Source organism: Physella acuta, unplaced genomic scaffold (assembly GCF_028476545.2).
Source record: "Physella acuta isolate Inbredline_101_S28 unplaced genomic scaffold, ASM2847654v3 ptg000164l, whole genome shotgun sequence".
Classification (NCBI taxonomy): domain Eukaryota; kingdom Metazoa; phylum Mollusca; class Gastropoda; family Physidae; genus Physella; species Physella acuta.
In genome coordinates this window covers 87,780-113,001 of record NW_026731683.1, presented here as the reverse complement: position 1 = coordinate 113,001, position 25,222 = coordinate 87,780, and the positions used below count along the sequence as shown (strand labels likewise).

General features: G+C 35.1%; 1 protein-coding gene and 1 pseudogene across 2 annotated transcripts in view; both read left to right on the top strand.

The window, feature by feature from the left end:
- LOC131936005 (uncharacterized) overlaps positions 1–21,324 on the top strand; it is a 54,305-nt gene extending 32,981 nt beyond the window's left edge. The window contains exons 2-5 of one of the 2 annotated variants that reach the window (XM_059292796.1): positions 4,261–4,373; positions 5,807–5,905; positions 12,520–12,665; positions 20,780–21,324. In XM_059292796.1, coding sequence (XP_059148779.1) covers positions 4,275–4,373; positions 5,807–5,905; positions 12,520–12,665; positions 20,780–20,819 — 384 coding nt within the window. In that variant the 5' untranslated portion in view covers positions 4,261–4,274 and the 3' untranslated portion in view covers positions 20,820–21,324. The remainder of the gene's footprint in view (positions 1–4,260; positions 4,374–5,806; positions 5,906–12,519; positions 12,666–20,779) is intronic. The other variant, XM_059292797.1, reaches the window with a different exon arrangement.
- Positions 15,280–15,650, top strand: LOC131936006 (uncharacterized; annotated as a pseudogene).
- Positions 21,325–25,222: the final 3,898 nt, after the last annotated feature.

Below are 25,222 nucleotides of genomic sequence, written 5' to 3'. Positions count from 1 at the left end.
TTTAACAACATTGCTTAATGGGTGTTGAAAGAAAGAGTTTTTATAATTATCAAACCGCATACCGTAAGGTATAGGGTGAAGTCTTTACCTCTCAACCTAAACTGTGAAGTGATTCATTGCAATCATAGAAATAAAAACAAGCAATTCATTGCAATCAAAGAAATAAAAACAAATACTGGACTCAATTAGCTCAATGTCTGTATCGCTCTCCATCTCTTAATGATGCCACACTAATTAATCATTACACGTCTCCAAGGCCCTATTGTCTCGAGTGAAATCGATATGAGCCTTTTGTCGGGAGTCCTGTTGACAGGGATTTACTGTTGGGGGGCCCCTTTTTGAAGGCTGTTTTGACTGTGTCGTTTTGCCTGGAGCTCCATTTGTCAGGCCCAAGGTGTCTTGAGGAGTCTTTTAGTCTTTGGCACTCAAACAATTCAAAGCCCGCATTTAGCTTTTCCGTTCCAGCGATTCGCAAACATTTTTGTCCAGATTGTGCATGCAATTTGCTTCTTCTCCGTGAATTAGACTAGTGATCAATCTAATGACCAAAATCAAGCAATTTCTCCTGGTTCGGTTTGAAAAAAGTTTTCCTTATCACTTTTAGTAAAATATAATAATTTATTACTAGATTTTAATAAGTCTTTATAAAGTTAAGTAAATTTTTCACCATTATCTCTAAAGCTAAGCCTGTACTAATGATCTCAAGCCGCGTGATTAATATTAATTAAACTGGTTAGTTCATTTAACCAGAATCCTTAAAAGAAATGTCCTTGAAAATAAATCTTATAAATATTTATACTCAATTTATAACCTGATCACACTAATACTTTCGATCGTTGATTGAATTTGATGACTGATACGTCTCATCAAATTTGCAAAGTGTACTCATCTATAGCGAGCCTTGGACTTTGACCCAGGTTCACGGAAGTAAGTTTAGACGGCCAAGAGAGATAGGAAATGTGAGAGTGTAATTTGATGAAGTGGGCGGCCAGAGAAATGATGCCTTGTCTGGAGATATGAGTTAATTAATTAACAACCAGAGACCAAGCATGAATTAATTAGTCTGGGGTTGATGACAGATTTTCTTACGCCATTAATCAACTGGTTTTTTTTAGTATTGCGCGGTGGTTCGTTGTTTTAACTATTGGGTCTACCCGGACAATCCATTCATCAACGCGTACAAATTTTGTCCGTGTTATCTGCCAATATCTTATTATTTTAACCTAACATTCGGACGCTGAAGATCCATTCATCAACGCGTACAAATTGTGTCCGTGTTATCTGCCAGTATCTTATTATCTTAACCTCATATTTGGACGTTAAAGATCCATTCATCAACCTATACAAATTATGTCTGTAGTATATGTCAGTATCTCATTATTTTAACATCACAGTGTGTGAAGATCCAATCATCAACCTATACAAATTATGTCTGTAGTATATGGCAGTATCTCATTATTGTAACATCACATTTGGAAGCTGAAGATCCATTTATCATTATGTAATCTGGTGCTGTTATCTGTGTCTCTAATTTATGTCCTCTTTGTTATCTGTTTTGATTAAAGGCAATCCAAACGCGATTTTATTTTATTTTAGTTTTTTTTCTCTATTGGTGAAGGGCAGAGTGGAATACGTGGGGCAGTACATGGGGCAGTACATGGGGCAGTACATGGGGCAGTACATGGGACAGTACATGGGGCAGTACATGGGGCAGTACATGGGGCAGTACATGGTGGATTACGTTGGTGGAGTACGGTGGTGGAGTACGGTGGTGGAGTAAGGGTTGCAGCACTGTATAAAGCCCCCCGAAATCACACTCCTTAACTATTGAGGTTGAAACGTTATAGTCTCGTTTTACAAAGTTGACTGTTAGAAAATCCGTGCTATTCCAGCGCACAAAAAAAAAACGACCGAATACCAAACTGTTCAACGGTTTTAAAATTTAGACACGTCTCGCTAGCTTTATTCATAAATCTGTTCACAAATTGTGTTTCAAAAACTGACCATATTAAAAAAAATTTCGTTGTTGTTGTTTTTTTTTTTGTGATTTTTTTTTTGTTTTTTTGTTTTTGTTAAAGAATGTGCAATGCCATTGAATTTAACTACTAAAGCTATATGTTAAAAAATATTATTTTAAAGAAAAGTTGCGATAAAATTGTGTCTCTTTTTCGGTAGGCAGACAGTTTACAGAAACATTGAAAATATGATGACTCTTTGGTATAAATAAAAGCACTACGTTAAAAAATGTGAAAAAAATTTTTTGTGGCAGGGGGGGGGGGGAACTAGCTACAACCATGTGGAATACCCTCAAGCTTATGCGACTGACGCGCCAGTCTGGCGAAATCTCCAGCAAGCTACATTCAATGTTGGGAGGGTGAGGATGGGAGTATTAAACTGGGGAGGGGTGAGGACAATCGCTAGAAAAGTTCTAATTCAGTTGCGGCTGAGTCTGTGATCACATAAGTCCTCACAAGGCGCCTAACAACGGGACTTGGGAATTGAATTTGTGCGGCGGGTCGGGTTTGTCTCAAGTCTTATCTAGTACAAAATATGTTAGGATCTGTTAGTAGCTTGGATCCATCTTCCACATAGTACATACACAACTGTGACTTAATTCGATATTTTAAGGTATAATCATATGAAATTGTAATAAAACAACAACGTTACCGTAATATAATCGATGCTCCATTACATCTTCACTACAACATAATGAAGCTATTAGTATGGGATATATTTAAATATTCTATTTTTTCTGTCTGTTTGAATGTAATATTGTAGCTTGCTTAACACTCAACTTAATTGTGTCAGTGGTTGTTTTCATTTTATAAAATATTGAAATATAAATGTAGTGTTAAAATATTTTATCATATGGGTAATGGACAAACTTAAATAAAAATACAATTTTTCTATCCTGGTTATGAGACATGCTCTTAGCCCAGGTTCGTGTACTTGAAATGTAATTATGAATCAATGACATTCGTGAGACGGTGTTTAGATGACATTCGTGAGAAAATGTTTTGACTTCTATCACATCTGTAGCGAACACAAGTCTATGTTGTCCCTGGGTTGCTTGATGTGTTTAGCGATTTGTGTTGAACGCCCAGTTTCCTGTCCCCATACACTCAAACATCTGTAGCGAACACAAGTCTATGTTGTCCCTGGGTTGCTTGATGTGTTTAGCGCTTTGTGTTGAACGCCCAGTTTCCTGCCCCCATACACTCAAACAAACCAAGCGTAAATGTAAAGATGAGATTCTCCAGATGCGGCCTTAATCAGGTCAGACAAACCCCTGGCTTGTCTCCCACAGAAGACGATTTCAATGTTGGAATAAAATTCTGGTGACGATTGGACTTTGTGGGCTGCTTGTTCGAGACACGAGGAATTGGATCTGGTTTTCGATTAGTTATTCTAATAGATTCTTTACTCTTTTGGTAGTGAAAAGGTACGGGACGATAGCTTCGTTCACAATCTAGTCGGCAATCTATCGTGGTGGTTAATGTAGAACAGAGACTATTTGAGAAGATTTCTTTGAAGAGGTACAATTTCAGTAAGTGAGTGTTTGAACATTACTGTCGCCTTAACAAGAGTTTAGATACCAATTTAATAGGATCAGACAGACACAGGAAATATCAGACAGACTGTCCACTGTTACAGGCTTTAGACTTAACTTTTCTCATTGCAAGTATTAGACAGCCTTTACGTAGAAAGAATTCAGACACGTACTAGGAATAGCGTGTTTCCCTTTTTGAATATAGTAGTGTGTATTTTCTTCAGAACCAGCGAGAGATTTGAGTATTTTACTCGAGCAATAGTTTGTTTTAATTATGCGTGTATTTCCTACATAAGCTGAGGGCAACATGGAACGTTACTCCTAGAAATAGTTTCCTTGTTTGAAACTTGTGTGAATCTTTTGTAGAACCAGCAAGAAAAGCGAAAATTTCCTCTTGGAAATAGTTTACTTGTTTGAAATATTTGTGTGAATGGATTTCGAAAACAGCAAGAAAAATGGAAATTTCCTCCTAGCAATAGTTTTATTTAGTTTGTGTATTTTCCCCAGAACCAGCAAGAAACATGGAACTTCACCTCTATCGATAGTTGTTCGTGTATTTTTGTGTATTTTCCCCAGAACTAGCAAAACATGGAACTTTACCTCTATCAATAGTTGTTCATGTATTTTTGTGTATTTTCCCCAGAACTAGCAAAACATGGAACTTTACCTCTATCAATAGTTGTACATGTATTTTTGTGTATTTTCCCCAGAACCAGCAAGAAACATGGAACTTTCTTCATCATATTGCTTCGCCCTTTTCGTGGCTGCTACATGTTTATCTCTGGTCAACTCCCTACCTGCTCGGACGGATGAAGTTTTACAGGTAAGGTTTTAATTAATCATCTTTTGTTATACAGGTAAGGTTTTAATTAATAGTCTCTAGTTATACAGGTAAGGTTTTAATTAATAATCTCTTGTTATACAGGTAAGGTTTTAATTAATAGTCTCTAGTTATACAGGTAAGGTTTTAATTAATAATCTCTTGTTATACAGGTAAGATTTTAATTAATAATATCTTGTTATACGGGTAAGGTTTAACGTTGCAAGAAAAATAGATAGTTTTAACTTTTAAAGTAAGGCCTAAATTGATCCTTGTTATGTCTGAAATAATAAAGTTTTATTTTTACTGATAGTTTTAGTTGGTTCTTTTCTGATTGATTTTAAATAAAAAAAAACGATATTATTTATACTCACATTAACATCTGTTTACGAAACTTGATATATTTTATAATGAGGTATTGAGTTTCTGATTGATTTCGTCTAGAGAAATATCGCCTAACATTTTTAGTCATTTACTATGAGACCGTAATGTTGAAATATAAGTGGCGTTTTAAACTATGTTTAAGTAATGTGTTTAAAAAAGACTGTACAACGTGTCTTTCAACGTGTACTTGTAACTCTTGAACAGGAAGTTTTCGGCAATAAAATACAAGAGTATTGACAGCAATATGCTGCTGACAATTGCTCAAAGAATGACAACAACACATTACTAACAAAGACACACTTTTAACAACACACTTCAAATATCGACATATTGCTTACTCCCCGACACACATCTAATAACGACACACTGCTAACAACAACATGTTAATAACGACACAATAAACGGCAAACAAAATATTCATTACACCAGCAAACCTACGAAACATCTACACACAAAAATCCCTAAGAAACGATAAAATATGGCATCCGTTGAAATATATTTTTAAAAAAAAAACCTTTTACATTTGGTGCTAAGCTCTAATGCCTTTGATGAAATCATTCTCCAGTCTTCAAGAAAATCAATAGAAAGTCCTCAATTTCTTAACCAGTCGGGGCTTTTAAATAAAGTTTTTCTCAACTTTCATGAGGATGATTGGAGCTTATAAATCTATTCCTATACACCGAGTACTCGGACTTAATTATTTATAAATCAATCGATATCCAAACATTAGATATTATTTATGTTCTTATTTGTAATGGTAATTTTCTAAGCTAATTATTTAGGAAGACACAACTTAAACAGTTACAACGGAATCTTTTTCTGAATGTGCATTTGAATAAAAAAAATGCATTAAATTATAATTAATCTAATAAAAAAAATAGTTCATTAGAGAGTAGATCATGTTCTTTCTTGTTCGGCATAGCTTTCATTTGGTTGTTTTTTGGTGTAGCTATGTTGTTGTGACTTGTTTGATGTAGCTAGAGTTTATGTTGCAGGAAGCAACAGGTCTAGTTATTGTGGCTTGTTTGATGTAGCTAGAGTTTATATTGCAGGAAGCAACAGGTCTAGTTATGGACAAAAGGCCGAAGTACATGGACACACGCAGAGATCTGGACGTCTTTAAAGATCTGGTCCTCATGAGCATCCAAGAGGTAAGTTCAGCGTGTGTGTGTGGGGGGGGGGGGGGGGGGCGGAGATGCCTGGGGGAGGGGGTAAGGGTGTGTGAGCGTGGGTGAGGGGGCGTGAGCGTGCGGAGAGTGGGTGAGGGTGTGGAGAGTGGGACGGGCAACGAACCTACATCCAAAATGTGAGGGCCTATATATATATATATATATATATATATATATATATATATATATATATATATATATATATATATATATATATACAGGGTGGGGTTTCCCTTTGTTGGCCAAAACACCGATCATCCTTTCGCCAACACACCCACTCTTTCTTGGCACCCATATTTCCATTTCCTCAACCATCACAATTACAATTCTTGGCCATCACAATTACAATTCTTGGCCATCACAGTTTGCCTTTCTATGGCCACATTTGCCTCGCACCAGTCCATCTTACCAACTGGTTGATTACACAATTTTAAACATTTAGATTGAACATAGGTTGCAGTTTTATGGTGTATTTATACAAACAGGAATTTAGAATCACGAGTGCTATTTTTTTACAACACCTCTCATGGCGCATAAAGTATTGTGTATTCTTGTATTCCTGTAATCTTGTAACAGGACCAAATCTCATCTTACAATTCTCGTGAAATATCAAGTTTACATGCACACCTCCTTTGTAACGACAGCTAGATTGATTGGGTTATATCTGAGACAAATCTTGTAACAATATCGACGAATTCTCGCCGAGGGAGAGCATGTATTACTGTGCATGTGAAGCTTGCTTATCTAAACGATTGTATGAGGAAATATGCAGCAACCATCGCGTGAAACACATAGTGACAATCACGTTGGTTAAAATATCTAAGTGCCCCTCCAGTCCTAGAACAACTCACCTTTAGTCTACACTACCATTTTTAAATTACCAAAACATTTCATTTTCGCACTTATCATAGATATTTACCAGCTACTTAAATGAGCTTCTTCGAAGATCTATTTTAAAAGTTAGCAGTTAATCGCTTATCTTTAACAGTTTAATACAAAAAATAATAATACAATAATAATATTCAAGAACCTTTTTTTTTTTTACAAAGTTTTTATTTACAATTTGCGTTCTAAAAGTAAATACACTTACAGACATAACGGCCAGTTGGGCAGATAAAGTAGAGTTTATCAGTTTTACCCATGTCGATGGTTTTGGTGGAATATAAGTAGTCACAAAAAAACAGTACGTTCTTATCTCAGTTTCACGAATACTTATAGAGTGAAAAATATAATTGTTTAATAATATATACATAATACAACTATATAATATATAATGTAATTATAACAATATAATGTATAATATAATTTTATATGGTCTATATAATATAAATTTTATGATATATAATAAAATTATATATATATTTACATATATTTATATTGTAATATAAACTTTATAATATATGTATTATAATATACATTTGATAATTTATAATAATATAATTGTATAGGTTATGTAGTGTAATTATTTCTTATGCAGAAATACTTCTACTCTACAGCAGTCGACTAATGTAAATACTGTCAATAAATCATTTCGTGACATAAAACTTGAGCCTATTTCAAACCTCCGCTTAATTCGTATTTTACTATTTACCAGCGTTATACCGCCCCGGAAGTAGTTTGTTGTCACTGGGTACCGAACAAAAGTTGCCGTCCCAGAAAACGTGGATGGGAAATGGAATGTCGAGAAACATGGCTGGGTTTCATGGGATCGGAAAATCATTAGCCAGTAGCAATAAGGAAATGGGTGCTCCGTGTAGCAAAGTACAGTAACGAAGGGGAAAAAAATGGGGTGGGGGGGGTCTTGAAATAAACGTAGACTGTCTCAGTCATCAAAATGTCTTAAGTTTGGATGGGCGAGTCATCGTGGACTGTAAATTAATTCTCGTGGTATTGTGTTCAATGTTTCTCTCGCTGTAAACGACCGCCCCGCCCTACACCGCCCCTCCCCCCTCCCCCACCCTCGGGCAAATTAGAAAAAAAAGTATAATTTATAGAGCAAATATATAGGCTACTTTTACCAGTCCCGTAATTTCAAAGTGCCCATCCCCCACACACGTAAATTTCTAGATCCCCACCCCTGGAGAGAAATGAAATTACTGTAGGTAGATCTTTTGTTGCTTTAGGTGATTAAACCCTTACCCCCGAAGAAAAATGATAACATTGTTAGTGGATCTAGGGTGTTGCTTTATGTTGGTTAATCACCCACCCCCGCCCTTACCTCGAAACAAAATTCAGAAAAAATGTTTTAGGTTCAATAAGTTTGAAGATTACAATTCACTTTATTGATTATTTCTTTCTGGACAGAACATTTTGGGCTAACCAACATCGCCTGGGTGTCTTTTACCATGTAGGCTTTAATGGAACAACGTTTACATGATGGTTACGACTCTGTTTGCGCTTCTATCGTAGTGTCAAATATCTGCGGCACCTGAGTTTAAAGCACATATATTTTCTCTAATCCGCGTGAGTTGTGGCACGTGCTTTTAGCACTCACGTGTAGTCACGTGCCGATACTCTTCCTTCCATCCTGGCTAGGGAACGTGTCAATGTTTGTTTCAAAAAATGTGTAAGGTCAGGGCTACTATCTGAATGGAAAAATTATTCAGCGTAGTCGATTTGACACTCATGGTATGGTCTATATACCGAAAAATAATATTTTTTTTCCATTAAATAACATAAAACGTTTCACTAGCCGTATTTTTAATTCGCGCATACTGGGAATATGCGAACTAAAAATTATTCACTTATTTTTTCGTTCATTGACAAAACTTTATAAATATTTTAACAATATTCCTCCCTATTTTCTATCATAGAACGGTTGCTATTAATTATTAATAATATGGCCCTTTAATCTACTATCCCCAACACATTCATTTTTTTTCTTTTAACACTTTATCACCCTCTCCGTAATTTTTTTGTTTCGTTTTTTTATCACTTTACTCCGACATTTTGTTAAAAATGTAATTGATTATTTGCGTAGGACAATATTAACAAATACCAAATAAAAAAATTAAATTAGAAATATATAAAAATTCTGTATTTATTAAATAAAAAGTAAGCCACTTTCATTATAAGACCATAACAATCTGAGGTTTTGATAGCTTTATTGTTGCTTTGTAGTACACGAACAATAGGTGCACGACTACAATACAAAAAAACGCGAGTTCAAAAAAAATATATCTAAAGAAAAAATTTTTTTCGAACAAATAATAAATTGGATTTTTTTAAAAATCGAAGTATTTTTCAATTGAAACATGAATCGATTAGTTTTTAACGGGTCTATTTTAACGTTTCCGCTTTCCTGATCATTTGCAAATGGGGAATTTTTTAACAGGTCAAAAGGAAAGCTAGGAAACATGAGCAAAACATAGGCGTGTCCCACTTCATCAAAAGGCTATACAATTCAGTTCACAATCAAGTTCAGGAAAGTTTTCATTTCAACCTTTGCGACAAAATCTCGATTGATTGCGGCACAAATCATGATTGATCAACAATGAGGGCGGTAATTCGATCTGTAATTTGGGAGGATGGTTGTGTTATTCTTTCACGCCTCTTAGCTGTTATTTGGTAATAGCATGGAATGGTCATTCGGTCAGAATATGAACATGCGACAACATAAGTGTTACCACACTTTAAACGTCAATATATAAATATATATATATATATATATATATATATATATATATATATATATATATATATATATATGTATATATATATATATATATATATATATATATATATATATATATATATATATATATATATATATATATATTCATATATATATACATAATACAGAAAGTATGGACCATCTATCCTTTGCTTCATCCAAATTAAAAACGTACCACCATTTCAAGTTTCACAAAAGTGTTCACCATTTCACATGCACCACAAAATGACTAATCCATACACCACCAACAAGTAATCATTTCACATTACCGCACCCAAGACTATTTCATGCAGTCACCAACAAATGAACATTTCACATGTTAATACCGTTTCTAGTGTCAACATTCAATGATCATTTCACATGTTACCAACAAATGACCATGTCACATGACATGTAAATGATACCTGTCACCGACACACACAGACTGTTACCGACACACACACCTGTCACCGACACACACAAAAACTGTCAACGACATACACTCACACACACCTGTCACCAACACACAAACTGTCATCGACACACACACACTGTCACCGACACACACAGACTGTTACCGACACACACACACACTGTCACCGACACACACAAACTGTCAACGACACACACACACTGTCACCAACACACACACACACACACTGTCACCGACACTGCCATCATTTCTTCTCATTTTCTCCGGCTTCCGGTTAATTCTACCGCAACGCTCGAATCACTTCCACGGCCTTCCCAGCCGGCTCACGGCTTATAATTACTGATCTAATCACTGCCATAAAACACGGGCCGGGCTCTCCTACCCCCACCCCACGGGTTCCAACTCAACCCTCCCCTACCTTCATTATTTATGAGCCTGATCCCAACTCCAATAGAAACGAAATCAATCTTTTGATAATTCAAAAAATTGTTTTCAACTAATCTGTTAAGTGACCGGAGGGAATACATTTATTTTAGTTAGGCTATTGATATACTCCATTTTTAGGTTACGCTATCGATCGAAACGAACCGTATCAATACACTACTTAGGTTGAATACATTGCATGTAACAGGGTTGATTCAAAACTTCCATACTACATTGAAGTTTAATAGCTCGCATGTTGAGTATGAAACTAAATTATAAAGAAAGAAAAAAAAATCGCCATTTTTTTTCTTTTTTTTTTAACTTCTCGTCTACTTTTTCTTCTTCCTATGACTTGATGACAGTAAGCTTACATTGAACGGTTGTCAGATGACATGAACACAGCAAGCCTGCTACAACTACTCGACAAAAAACTATCCTCCTGCATAATTGATTCCGCTGTGTTAATATTGGTTCAGGGGCGACAACTCCAGTTAGGTCATATTTACTCTTCATTACAGCCAAAGAGAGATAACGCGTGATGATATTTCCTATGAGTGTCGACTTTAATACATCTCTGTGAAACACAATAATGTGATTTATTTAGTTGTTCGCTAAGAGTACATTTGCAAATAATACACAAATGATTTTACAAAGTCACGTTTGAATAAACACTATGAAAAAGCTACCAATTTATTGTTTAAATTAGGAATAAAGTCTGTCTAAGTGTTAATGAGTAGGTTTTTTAGCGCAATTTCCATTCTGGAGAATTGCGTTTATTAACTCGTCATTTCTGGGAATGGATGGATGGATGAATGTGTGTCCGGGCTTTAAGTCGTATCTCCTCCTCAACGAAGCAATATCGATGACTAGTTCCAAAAGCAATTATGTTAAGCAAGTTACGAGAATGAGCATAGGCCATAAAAATTCCGGGTTTCTTTCATGTATTTCCCGTAAAAGCCAAAAAACCTCGAAAAAATGCAGTTTTTGGCCCATATCTCGGCAACCAGACCACTTAGCGACTTGAAACATGTACCAATCGATTCCTGCCATAATTTAGAACAGTATTGCCGAAGAAAGTTTTCAAAAATATCCTCTCGTTCGGTCACAAATTTTAAAATTACATAAACACCTACAAACCGATCGCTCTTCAAGCTTGAACGCACCCAATCATTATACGTCAGAGCTATTTTTAGATAACATAAGGAAATTGCGCATAAATGTCACTAGACTTTTTTAATTAACTTGTTTGTTAAGCGTGTAATGTAACTATGTTCAATGATAATAATTTATTTCCTCCTTTTTAGTGCCAAAATATTTAAAAGCTTGTTATTAAAGCATTTTTTCATTTTAAAAAAAAAATTAAAAGTGTTTACACACATATACATTCCACGAATTATGTTGTAAAAATATGCCGCTGTAAAATTTAATTTAACACAGATAATTTAATTAGGCCACAGATACCTTCAACCTTGCTCCCGAGCGCCTATATTGCCACCCGTACCCCGTCCCCTCTAACCTTGTCATAAAATATGTTCCTTTTAGCCAGAACAGACCGTTTTAAAATTCGAATCATCTTCCCATCTAAGCTAGCATGTCACCTTTTTACCCGCTGCGAACATTAAAAAGAACTCGGGGTCGATTCTTCGTGGTAATAGCACACATTTTTAATTTGTTTATTACCTCTCAAAGCTATGGCGTCCTAAAAAATAAATTGAAAAGGAGTCTTTTAAAATAATTTCTGAATAAAATTGCAAATTTTCAGTGTCAAACTTTGAACCTTTAAAAAAAAAATACCCCCCGAAGGTTCGAATCTGAGCGTATGTTATTGTGCAGAAATGATTTTTCGGTCTTGTTTTGTTAACATATTGATTAAACAAATACAAAAATATCGATTTTTATCCAGAGATCAGACTGTCGTATTGATATGCCAATGTTCCTGTCACCAAAATCGATCTAACAAACTGAAAGAAATAACAACTGATCTGTATTTCTGATTGGCCTCACTTAGAAATCGATATTTGTATTGTCATAGAATCAGAATCCAGTTTGTTCTGAATTAATTTCTTGATATTTTTGTTCCTCCTTTAGTTGGTGGATGAAGAGCGCCTGACTGCCTCCATTTTGCCAGAGGAAGAGGCACCTAAGGCCGTGGAGAAGAGGGAGAGATACATGGGGATATGCATGCGGAGACAGAACTACAACTTTATCCCAGTCCCCTGCATGCGGAGTGGTAGGTACAGATCTTTTACTTACTGCGCATGTCTACCGGAAGTCTCTTTTAATTGAATTCGTGTTTACGTCTTTCATGTGGAATCTTGCAATTAATTTTTCGATAACTTTTAATGCACCTTCTTTTCCAACTTTGCATGCTTCACAGAAGACAAAATCTTAACTTGCAAGATAACTTGGGTTTTATTTATTTTATTTTTATCACGTTTTATGAATAAGGCCTATTTCTGAAAAATGAAAACCTTATTCAATGTTATTATTTTTAAAACCATTTCTCCTAAGAATCAAAGTGTAATTATTTTTAAATGAACGCGTGCAAATACGCTAAATGTTAACTACTTTCAGAAGCAAAATGTTCAGCGGCTTTTATATTCTTTTTTGTCATAAAACGCGACAGAACCATTTGATAAAGGTCATGAAGAAATTTGTGTTGAGTTGGCTGAATCACGTCTGTGAATGTTTTCCATTATCACGAGCAAGTGCGCATGCTCACCAGAAATTTATAAATAAACATAGCCTCCTGTGTAGGGGCAGGCATGGAGAAAATCGCGTCAAATTTAAGCCAGGTTAACTACATACAACACACTACTATAACACACATATAAATGAGTCGTATTAAATTGTGAACTGTATCAAAGAGCTAGTTTCATTCTTTTCTTTGGAGCTTAATTTTACACAGGCGTTAGACCTCTTTCAACAAAGCTTACAGGCATTAGACCTCTTACAAAGCATAATGTAACACTGGCATTAGATCTCTTTTAACAAACTAGACCTAAACCACTTTTATTTATTCGATCTTTTGACGTTTTTTTTTTAAAGTCCAAACTTAACTACAGACTCACCACCAACCCAGATGTCAACTACCCCCCCCCCTCAATGATCTCACCCAACCCACCCCATACCGTGAAGTGGTTAGCCCCTTCCATCGACCACATTCAATTCTACACGTTTTGTTTGAACCCAACGCCATCCTTAAATTGAAAAAAAAATCGATTTCCAAATTTGATTTTGATTTCATTATAAATCACATTGTCCCAACATTAGATATTCTGCATTATCAAGTCTATGGCCAACATTATTGGTTCAAAACGTTCACAGTTCAAGGTGTTGTATTTTTTCCTCGTTAGCAAAATACAATTTTATTTGCACCTTTGTTATTTAAAAATATCTGATCGATAAAGTATTTCTGAATGTTTAGTGTGTAAACTAATTTTTTTTAAAATAACAGTAAAATTTTACTGTATTTTCTTACTATTTAGTCACTATAAACTAGGCTTGACCATCGGTCAGCGTCTGCGACTTGACGTCACCGATCTTATATATTGTGCAATCATCGACTCAGTCAGCTCACAAGTACAAAGCTTGCTTGACGCCGTGGAGAATAAATGTCGATTTATTTGTGTGAGCTGAAATATTTAGTCGGCCCGACGTTTCTTGTCTGTGGTGATGGGTAGTTTGGTAGTGCTGACGGCACTTAACTGTCTGTGATGATGGGTAGTTTGGTAGTGCTGACTGGGTAGTTTGGTAGTGCTGACGGCACTTAACTGTCTGTGATGATGGGTAGTTTGGTAGTGCTGACTGGGTAGTTTGGTAGTGCTGACAGAACCTAACTGTCTGTGGTGATGGGTAGTTTGGTAGTGCTGACTGGGTAGTTTGGTAGTGCTGGCGGCACTTAACTGTCTGTGGTGATGGGTAGTTTGGTAGTGCTGACGTCACTTAACTGTCTGTGATGATAGGTAGTTTGGTAGTGCTGGCGGCACTTAACTGTCTGTGGTGATGGGTAGTTTGGTAGTGCTGAAGGCACTTAACTGTCTGTGATGATAGGTAGTTTGGTAGTGCTGACAGAACCTAACTGTCTGTGGTGATGGGTAGTTTGGTAGTGCTGAAGGCACTTAACTGTCTGTGATGATAGGTAGTTTGGTAGTGCTGACTGGGTAGTTTGGTAGTGCTGACGGCACTTAACTGTCTGTGGTGATGGGTAGTTTGGTAGTGCTGACTGGGTAGTTTGGTAGTGCTGACTGGGTAGTTTGGTAGTGCTGACTGGGTAGTTTGGTAGTGCTGACGGCACTTAACTGACACTTGGTGTGTAGAATATTGTACCGGTACCAGACGGTGTGTGCGCGTGTGATTGAATGTGTGTGCGTGTGTGTGGATGTTTTAGAAAGAAAGACATAATGTGTGTGTGTGAGTGGTGTGTGGGGGGGGGGGGGTACGTGCGTATGTGCATTTAGTTTGTATATTTGAACAGAAAAAGTACCTCCGACCGTGGAGAATATTCTGTTTTGTACAGCCAGATTGTTTCCCTTTTAAACAAATTCATAAAATAAAGGGAGATAACTTACATAAATGTTCTCAAAAGTGTTTAACATACAAAGAAATTTTAGAGGTACTGAAACAAAAATAGAAATTATACGTATTGTTAAATAATTTATTTTAGTTGAACATTAAATATTCAATATGAACTATTCTTTAAATAATCAATTTCATAAAAATAAAAAATTATTATTGGACCCTAGTGTACTTACTCATCCATTCACTCTATTAATAAAGTAATTAACAATTTTTATGTAGTCAACCCGAACTGCATTAGACTTTGGTCTTTGTTCCTTAAACTTTATTCCGTGTAAACTTCAAAATGGTGAACGTTCCAAAACAAAGACGCACCTTCTGCAAGGGCAAGAAATGCAAAAAGCACACAATACATAGTTACTCAGTACAAAGCAGGAAAGGCTTCCTTGTATGCCCAAGGTAAAATACGTTATGACAGAAAGCAGAGCGGTTACGGTGGTCAGTCCAAGCCAGTTTTTAGAAAGAAGGCTAAAACCACCAAAAAAATTGTCCTTCGTATGGAGTGCACTGAATGTAAATATAGGAAACAATTACCAATCAAGCGCTGCAAACACTTTGAGTTAGGAGGAGACAAGAAAGGGACAGATGGTTATGTTTTAAGATAAATAACATCTGGACAATTGAAAAAAACAAAAACAAAAAAAAAAGTTCCTTAAACTTTATCGTTCAGTCAGCAACTACTCTGATGGTGAAAAAATCCATTGAATTACCATTTAATTACACATTTGCATTTTTAGGTTTTTAAGATTAAAAAAAATGTATTTAGACGTTTTGTATTAGATCTAAGTATTAGTAAACTATCTTAAATGAATGAAAGTAGGCTACATATAAGAAAGAAGTGTTACTATTGTAAATCAGTATCAGTCTTCACAAGTATGCAAGGCAAACTGACGCTGTAAATTACATGTCTGAGGCGAAAAAAGGGTAGAAAAAATCGTTCAGTTAGCAAAAACTTAAGTATAATCAAAATGTGCAAGATGTAATCGGTCTTCATTAAGAGAGACTAAAGTGAGACAGTAACTTAATAAGGGGGCGTCTACATTTATTAAACATCAACGGCATGTATCACTATCTGAACTAGACTATGTACAATAGACACAAATTAATAGCTGCATGGAACACTATCTGAACTAAACTATGTACAATAGACACAAATCAATGGCTGCATGGAACACTATCTGAACTAGACTATGTACAGTAGACACAAATCAATGGCTGCATGGAACACTATCTGAACTAGACTATGTACAGTAGACACAAATCAATGGCAGAATTGATCACTATCTGAACTAGACTATGTACAATAGACACAAATTAATAGCTGCATGGAACACTATCTGAACTAGACTATGTACAATAGACACAAATCAATGGCTGCATGGAACACTATCTGAACTAGACTATGTACAGTAGACACAAATCAATGGCTGCATGGAACACTATCTGAACTAGACTATGTACAGTAGACACAAATCAATGGCAGAATTGATCACTATCTGAACTAGACTATGTACAATAGACACAAATCAATGGCTGCATGGAACACTATCTGAACTAGACTATGTGATAGTAGACACAAATCAATGGCTGCATGGAATACGCTCTGAACTAGACTATGTTATAGTAGACTCAAATCAATGGCTGCATGGAACACTATCTGAACTAGACTATGTACAGTAGACTCAAATCAATGGCTGTATGGAACACTATCTGAACAAGACTATGTACAGTAGACACAAATCAATAGCCTCATGGAACACTATCTGAACTAGACTATGTTATAGTAGACACAAATCAATAGCTAAATGGAACACTATCTGAACTAGACTATGTAACTAGACGTATCGAACATGACAAAAGTACAGAAAACAAATCTAAAACCCTTTCAATTTATTTGTGCTTAACTTTTATTTATGTTTAGCTTTGATTTGAGTTAAACTTGTATTTGAGTTTAACTAAGATAACAGATGATTAGACAGCCCGAACAAAAAAAACCTCTGACGTTGACGCCTGCGTAGTTTGGTTTACTTTGATCTTCAGGACGCCATTACCATTCGAATCAAAGTTTTCGTCCGTGGCTTTTATTTACCCAATTTTGCATTATCCTCCCAGCCATTGTTTACAAATTTACACAAGAGCTCTTGTATTTATAGACTTAACAATTTTTTTCCTCGTCTGGTTTTTTAAACTAGTATTAAAAATTTCAGGTTTCAGAAAAGTTTTTTTTAATCTAAAATCCTTGTTAAGTATCTATTAAAAACGACGACTGAATTTGAAGCAATTTTGTTAAAAAAATTTAAAATTAAACTGGAATTAAATTTACCATCAACCAACAAATTTAATTCATTTTATTCCTAAGCTATTGTTCTAGTGTCTTTGTAATCGTGAATCTCAGCGGCTAAGCTTTGATTAGAGTGAAGTTTTCGTGTAGGTTCGGGTTTTAGCACAACGGAAATTTTACTCTACTTGCTTGTTTTGGCTCAAGTTTACAGTAGATTACGATGCTCTAGTAGTATATTTCTCTAGTTAAGCTACATTTTGGCAAGTTTTGAAATGAGACGGCACAAAAATGTTTTTTTAAATTGTTATATTTTTTAACACAATTAGTTTAAACAGATGTGGTTGACCACAGTTAATCTACAGCGGGGGTTTGACAAATAGTTGATGTGTTCACGTGTGTTTATTCATATCTGGTGTATTAAAAAATATTATTATTGATATACTGTTATTAGGCTTTAAAATGATAGTACAATCAATAAAATTGAGTTTCCTTTGAGTTGCCAATCATTTATTATTATGATAATTAACCTTGTCTTTATATTTTCATCATTGCGTGTGTATGTTATCTTCAATCCCTAATCGAATGGTTGAACTTTAACTAGGTTCTCTATTTAATGGTATGGTTACTGCGTATGATGTGTATGATTATCAGTGTTTCTTCCAGACTTTTTTCTCCGGGGGTGCACTTGAAATTTTCGGGGGGGGGGGGGGGGGCGGACAACAATTTCCGGGGCGGGCGGACACTGTCAAAAGTATATATTTTCTATATAAATTCCATTTCGTTCGGGGGGCGGTAGACTTTCTTCGGTGCCCCCCCCCCCCCCCCCCCCGAAGAGATGCCTGGAAGAAACTCTGATGATTATCATCGAAACTTTATAAGTATAATATGGTACGGTAAAAAGACGACTGCAAACGAACCATACATTTATTCCTCTGGCCGATGTGCACTAGTCTCCTAGATTAAAATTAGCCGGGTAACAATTATCCATTACCTTTTTTTTTAAACAATGACCATGAAGACGCGCCAAAACGCTGGTGGCCCTGGTGCTAGTCACCATGGCAACATATCAACACAAGTGATTGACCTTAAAGAGGGAATATTACCATGGATTGTTCATGTTTTAGCATAGCGGCCGTCCACATCTTTTGTCCGTCCACGGAATCTCCCCGAGGGCCGTCCATCGATCACTCTCGGACCTGATGACATTAGTGTATGGAGGTTGTCGCGGCATTAATAGGGTGGATTACATCCGTGTTTGAAGAAGAACTATCTAAGCCATACACCGTGGGGGATGGTGTTTGGGGGTAAGAAATCACCAGGGCGGTGATTCTTCTGGGCGACAAACTAGATTAGCAGATTGATGGATGGACATTATCAAAATTGCACCAGGCTTTTAATTCAGGACGAGTGCAGGGGAAGTAGCGTATCTGTTTTTGACACCTTTTTTATAGATGACATTTTGTATGACATACAATCACAGGCGTGTGTTATATTTTACGAGATTATATTAAAGCCTGTACCAACGTATGTAGGAAAATAAGACACGTATGTTCTTGTAGAATGAGTACATCTATGATAAGCTTATATGTATGTATTTATGTATGCATATATTGTATGTATGCATGTATGTTTATATGATCAGCGTGTAAGTATGTATGTATATAGGAAAGCTTAATGTAAATCTAATTTTCCGCGAGTTTCCTTTATTCACTGAAGGATTACAGCATCTGATAGCTTTTATTGCCTATGCTGATGTAAGGTGTATTAAATGTCCCACATCGCTAAGCAATAGGAATATCTAACACCCACACATCGACCACAATTAGACCCGTTACTAGCAACATATACGTTCACAACTGTAAAAGCCAACTTTGAAAACTTCTATAATCGACTGAGAGCGTTTTGTAAAAACAAAATACCAAAATATTCTAAATGGTTCTTTTTTTTTTACAGTACATAATTCGCGATGAAGATCGGGTTAATAAACCTGCATTAATTTTAAGTGAAACTAATTACTAAAAATTGCACAATATCAATCAAAGATTCTATAAATTTTGTTATTAATTTTCATTGCAATTTTCATATTATTATTTTTATTGCAATTTTCCTGTTGACAATTATACATAGCTTGTTAAAAAATACCAGAATTTTTTATATTTTTTATTTCCATTTTCTTGTGGTCATGTATTGCCATTTTCCTGTTGTTATTTTTATTGTTTTTCATGTACCAGACATCTAATTATTGTTTTGCGCCATTGTTATTTGTATTGTTTTTTATGTACCAGAAATCTAATTATTGTATTGTGCCATTGTTATTTGTATTGTTTTTTATGTACCAGAAATCTAATTATTGTATTGTTCCATTGTTATTTGTATTGTTTTTTTATGTACCAGAAATCTAATTATTGTATTGTGCCATTGTTATTTGTGTTGTTTTTATGTACCAGAAATCTAATTATTGTATTGTTCCATTGTTATTTGTTTTGTTTTTCATGTACCAGAAATCTAATTATTGTTTTGTGCCATTGTTATTTGTATTGTTTTTCATGTACCAGAAATCTAATTATTGTATTGTTCCATTGTTATTTGTTTTGTTTTTCATGTACCAGAAATCTAATTATTGTTTTGTGCCATTGTTATTTGTATTGGTTTTCATGTACCAGAAATCTAATTATTGTATTGTTCCATTGTTATTTGTACTGTTTTTCATGTACCAGAAATCTAATTATTGTATTGTTCCATTGTTATTTGTATTGTTTTTCATGTACCAGAAATCTAATTATTGTATTGTGCCATTGTTATTTGTATTGTTTTTCATTTACCAGAAATCTAATTATTGTATTGTGCCATCATCTTGTTATTTGTATTGTTTTTCATGTACCAGAAATCTAATTATTGTATTGTTCCATTGTTATTTGTATTGTTTTTCATGTACCAGAAATCTAATTATTGTTTTGTGCCATTGTTATTTGTATTGGTTTTCATGTACCAGAAATCTAATTATTGTATTTTTCCATTGTTATTTGTATTGTTTTTCATGTACCAGAAATCTAATTATTGTATTGTGCCATTGTTATTTTTATTGTTTTTCATGTACCAGAAATCTAATTATTGTATTGTTCCATTGTTATTTGTATTGTTTTTATGTACCAGAAATCTAATTATTGTATTGTGCCATTGTTATTTGTATTGTTTTTCATGTACCAGAAATCTAATTATTGTATTGTGCCATTGTTATTTGTATTGTTTTTTATGTACCAGAAATCTAATTATTGTATTGTGCCATTGTTATTTGTATTGTTTTTTATGTACCAGAAATCTAATTATTGTATTGTGCCATTGTTATTTGTATTGTTTTTCATGTACCAGAAATCTAATTATTGTATTGTGCCATTGTTATTTGTATTGGTTTTCATGTACCAGAAATCTAATTATTGTATTGTTCCATTGTTATTTGTATTGCCAACTTTGATTTTCTCGCTCTTGCAGGTCGCTAAAGAAGTCCTTGTCAAGACGTAGCAGGGGCTGACACGTCATCCCTTAGATCGTCTGCAAAGACTCAGGAAAACAGAAAACCTGCAACTTATTCCAAACTTTCCAAATAAATCTGCTCAAAAATTTTAACGTTCGAATTCGGAAAAAAAAAATTCTGAAAATTCATTTTTTTTGTGGACGTCACTGAAAGCTTTTGTTTACACTATTTCATTCCTCATCTGTATGTTTGCTTATATGCTGGTTTAATCGTTTCTTTTCAGAGAAGAAAAAAAACAACGTTTAAAAACTTCAGGCTAAATACCGAAATATATGCTGTACATTTGGAAACAGCGCGGAAAAAAAGCATAGATTTTATTGTAAAATGTTTTGGGTTTGAATATTATTTTTTTAATTGCTAAAACATTTCTTTGGCTAAAAAAAATAAATAAAACAGCCCCAACTGTGAAAAGCATTTTCGTTGAAGCAGAGTGGTTTTGTCTGAATTCTGTTTTGCTTAAAGATTATTTGAATATTCAAATAAAATAAAAAAATAAATTCTTGATATGGACTTTGTTTATTCAAGCATGCCTTAGCTCTGTCTTCTCTTAGCTATGTATGTTTATTGCCATAGCTCTGTCTTGTCTTAGCTATGTATGTTTATTGCCATAGCTCTGTCTTGTCTTAGCTCTGTATGTTTATTGCCTTAGCTCTGTCTTGTCTTAGTTCTATATGTTTATTGCCTTAGCTCTGTCTTGCCTTAGGTCTGTCTTAGCTCTGTATGTTTATAACCTTAGCTCTGTCTTGTCTTCGCTCTGTATGTTTATTGCCTTAGCTCTTGCTTGTCTTAGCCCGGTATGTTTATTGCCTTAGCTCTGTCTTGTCTTAGTTCTATATGTTTATTGCCTGAGCTCTGTCTTGTCTTAGCTCTGTCTTGCCTTAGCTCTGATTCTGTCAGGGCTGAACCTTACCAAGACGCCGAGTGCAAATAGTTCAACAGCTTCAAGTTAAAATTAGTGAAGGAGGAGCAGGGGTGAGGCAAGTGCTCACCCCAGGTCATAACTTAATGACGTCACAATCATCCTGCATATGACGTCGTTTATTCTGTGATAGCATGTCATTATTGTTCTAGTCGCACCTTACATTCCAATGCTTTGAAAACAAAAAGAGCTCTTCTCTGTCCTATGGGAATCAGATCGCTTTATTTATTTACGTTATTGCTGAGATGCTTCTAATGTTAAAAAAAATTTATACAAAAATTTACTTTTTAAAAAGCAATACTTTTTAGAAAGAAAAAAAAATACATGATCATTGAGTCCATACATTACGTAGATTATCAAACCCTATATAAAATTCCATTCTAAATCAAATTTAATTGTGAATATCAAACGACAACTTTTCCTATATGAGCTGAATAATTCACACGCTCTAAATCTTTGTTTTGTCTGGAGAAGCCGTGTCACGTGATTTGATCACGTGATACAATCCTTTCACGTGACTTTATAGCAGCAGCCATTTTCCCTGGAGCGTTGTTCCCGCTTAAGAATAGACCGATGCTTGACTTTATTAGTCGAGACAGTCAATATGGCCGCCTACGATACTAATAAAAGAAAGAACTTCTGCCAGACCGCATTTATTCGACTCAGCCACTGGAGAGTTCCAAAAGAAAATATTATATTGTGAAGGCGGTCGAAAGACATCAGTTATTAAAATTTTAATTTTCTTTTTTTTTCCACTTCTGTTTTGAAAGTTTTGAAAATAACATAAGTAAAGTGTCCGACTTTTTGCGATTTAGTTTTAGGGAGAAAACACCTCTTAATTAAGGTTGAGTTAGTATAAAGGGTCTTAAGACATTGGTTAAGGCAGGGGTCGTTGGGGAGGCGAAGCGACCCATTCCGACGCCCGGGGCGAACTATCAATTTGTATTATATTTATTCATGGTAGTAAAAAAAAAGCCCCACCGGTTTGAAAAATTGGTGGCGCTTTTTACAGGTCACTAATGTTTGCTATAGTGCCAGATTTTGACTGAGTATAATTCGATTAAAAAATGAGCTTTTACATTTTTTTCTACCCCTTTTGGCGCCCCCTTCGGGTCGGCACCCGGGGCTACCGCCCAACCCGAACTCTCCTTGCCACTCCACTGGGGCGTTCTTAAAGACATCAAACTGCTAGGGAATTCCGGGAGTTCGGACTTCAGTGAGGAGGGGGTGGGGGGGGGGGGTGACGACACAGTTTTGTGCGTAAAAAGCAAAGTGAGAATCTGATTTGAGCTGATATTTTGTCTTTTAAAAGACTTTTTAAATAAAAATTAATTAAAACTTGATCAATATAGTCGGTGTTGATCGAGCTGAATAAACAATTTTTAAAAAAAAAACGCAGGTTTGAAATTAAAAAATAGCTGATTTGAGTGAGGAGTAGGATGAAATGGGACGTCATCTTAGGGGTGGGGACTAGCTTTTTGTGACAATGTGTGAAGATGGGGAATTAAATCTCCCCCCCCCCCCTTATCTAGTATATCCCCAAACACGACACAACTGAACGTAAAGCCTGGCATAACACGCTTCATCACATTATAGAACAGATTTACACTTTTTTTAAATGTGAATAAAAAATGTAGACCATAAGCCATAAGTCCAAATTGTGCCATACTTATCCTACAACTTGAAAGTAATAAACCACCTAAAGAGAGGCTATATGGAGTGTGATTATATAGAAATAAGGAAGTTATTTCAGGGCGTTAGATTCTGAAAATGTACACTATGTTATACGGGATAACTATTTAGTTTACCTTCACAGGCATTATTCAGGTTAACGCTTCCGTCTGGTTGTTCCAGTATAAAATTCATAGATACTAAAAATGGGAAAATAAAATATGTGTAACAGATTTTGAATAAATAAAAAAATAAGAAGAAAAATAATTTCTTTAGATAGACTTTAGATAGTTAAAGCCTTAAGGATTATAACTCATTACCTACACTTTCATTATAAGATGTACATCTAACGATTAAAAAAGATTGAGTTGTTTTCTTATTTTAGCGCTTTTTAAAGGTGTTCTTGCAACGTTGTGTATAGACCTACACGTTTTATTACGTAGTTAGTTCCCCTATTGATGACGAGAACTAGCCACATCTTCTACTGAAGACAATCCCGAGGGTCATGTTGGTGAGTGACACTTCCAGAACTGGGACAGCTCGAAAATAAGAAAGTTCCAGACATATGAAAGACGCAGTTAAAAGATGATGCTATACATAAAAAAAAATGAGTACACTTGCCCTTGGTAGATAATTGTTTTCATAGTTCAACTATGCCAGACTATCTCAAAGCCTAAATGTATTGTGATGGTTTCTGTGGAGATGTACATTGGGCTATCGAGCGAAAACCTCTGTATTAAAATATATATGGTCTAATAAAAATAATACATTCAGTTATATAAAGTATATCTAAGCTCGTAAGGTTTTCAATACAAAATAAAGCTAACACAATATCCAATTCAAAGTTAGATCAACAACTATTTCATCATCACAATTGTTTAAATATAGGCTGAACATGTTGGTGTTGAAATCTTGGAAATTTTGAACAAGGCAAACAAATTGTAATCATTTTCATGCAATTTCTTCTGGGTTACATCAACGTAAAAACGTATATATTTATTTGCTAACAAAGGGCAGACATAAAAAGCCGACTGAAGATAAGGTCGACTGGAGATAAGGCCGACATGGACATAAGGCAATGGGTGGAAACAAGAGCCTGACTTAAACCGAAGAGTCTACTGGCTGATGATACAGGTGAAAAAATGTTCGATTCTTAAATCATGTGAGTCAGCCTGGAACAAAAGTGTGAGCCGGTAATGATTGTATACGAGAGAGTAAAAAAAAGCAAAGAATAACAAGTTCCGCCATTGGTTGGAAAGGAGCCAAATATATCAATATAAGACAAAGCACATATGCATTAATCCTGAATTATTGAATTTGCTAAACAAACAATACTACAATTTCTAGCAGGAATGCCATAACCTTTTTATGGGACCATGCACATACATTATTACATAAACAATTGACACAGATTTTATGTAAAATTTTAAAATACCACTACCTTTCATATCAACTACATAATAATATGCAGAAATTATGGGACCACCACCCCTTCACTAACTGCTAATTTCAGAACCCATGTAGTAATTTTTTTTTCAAATTCACCGATGTCTAATCACTTTTTAAAAATAAATAGCTTTCTTGCATCTTCATAAAGAATTAGCAAAACGTTATACTGTATTAAAAGAAACATTTTAATCTGTACTAATTTTATGAGGTAGACATTTCAAAATAAACAAGGATTATAACGATGTATAGCGTTGCTCTATATCACCTTTATTAAAACAACAACGTTCAATAATGTATGCTACCGCTGATTGTAGCATATTTGCAACATTTAAGCTATCACTGCTAAACTGTTACTTCGATT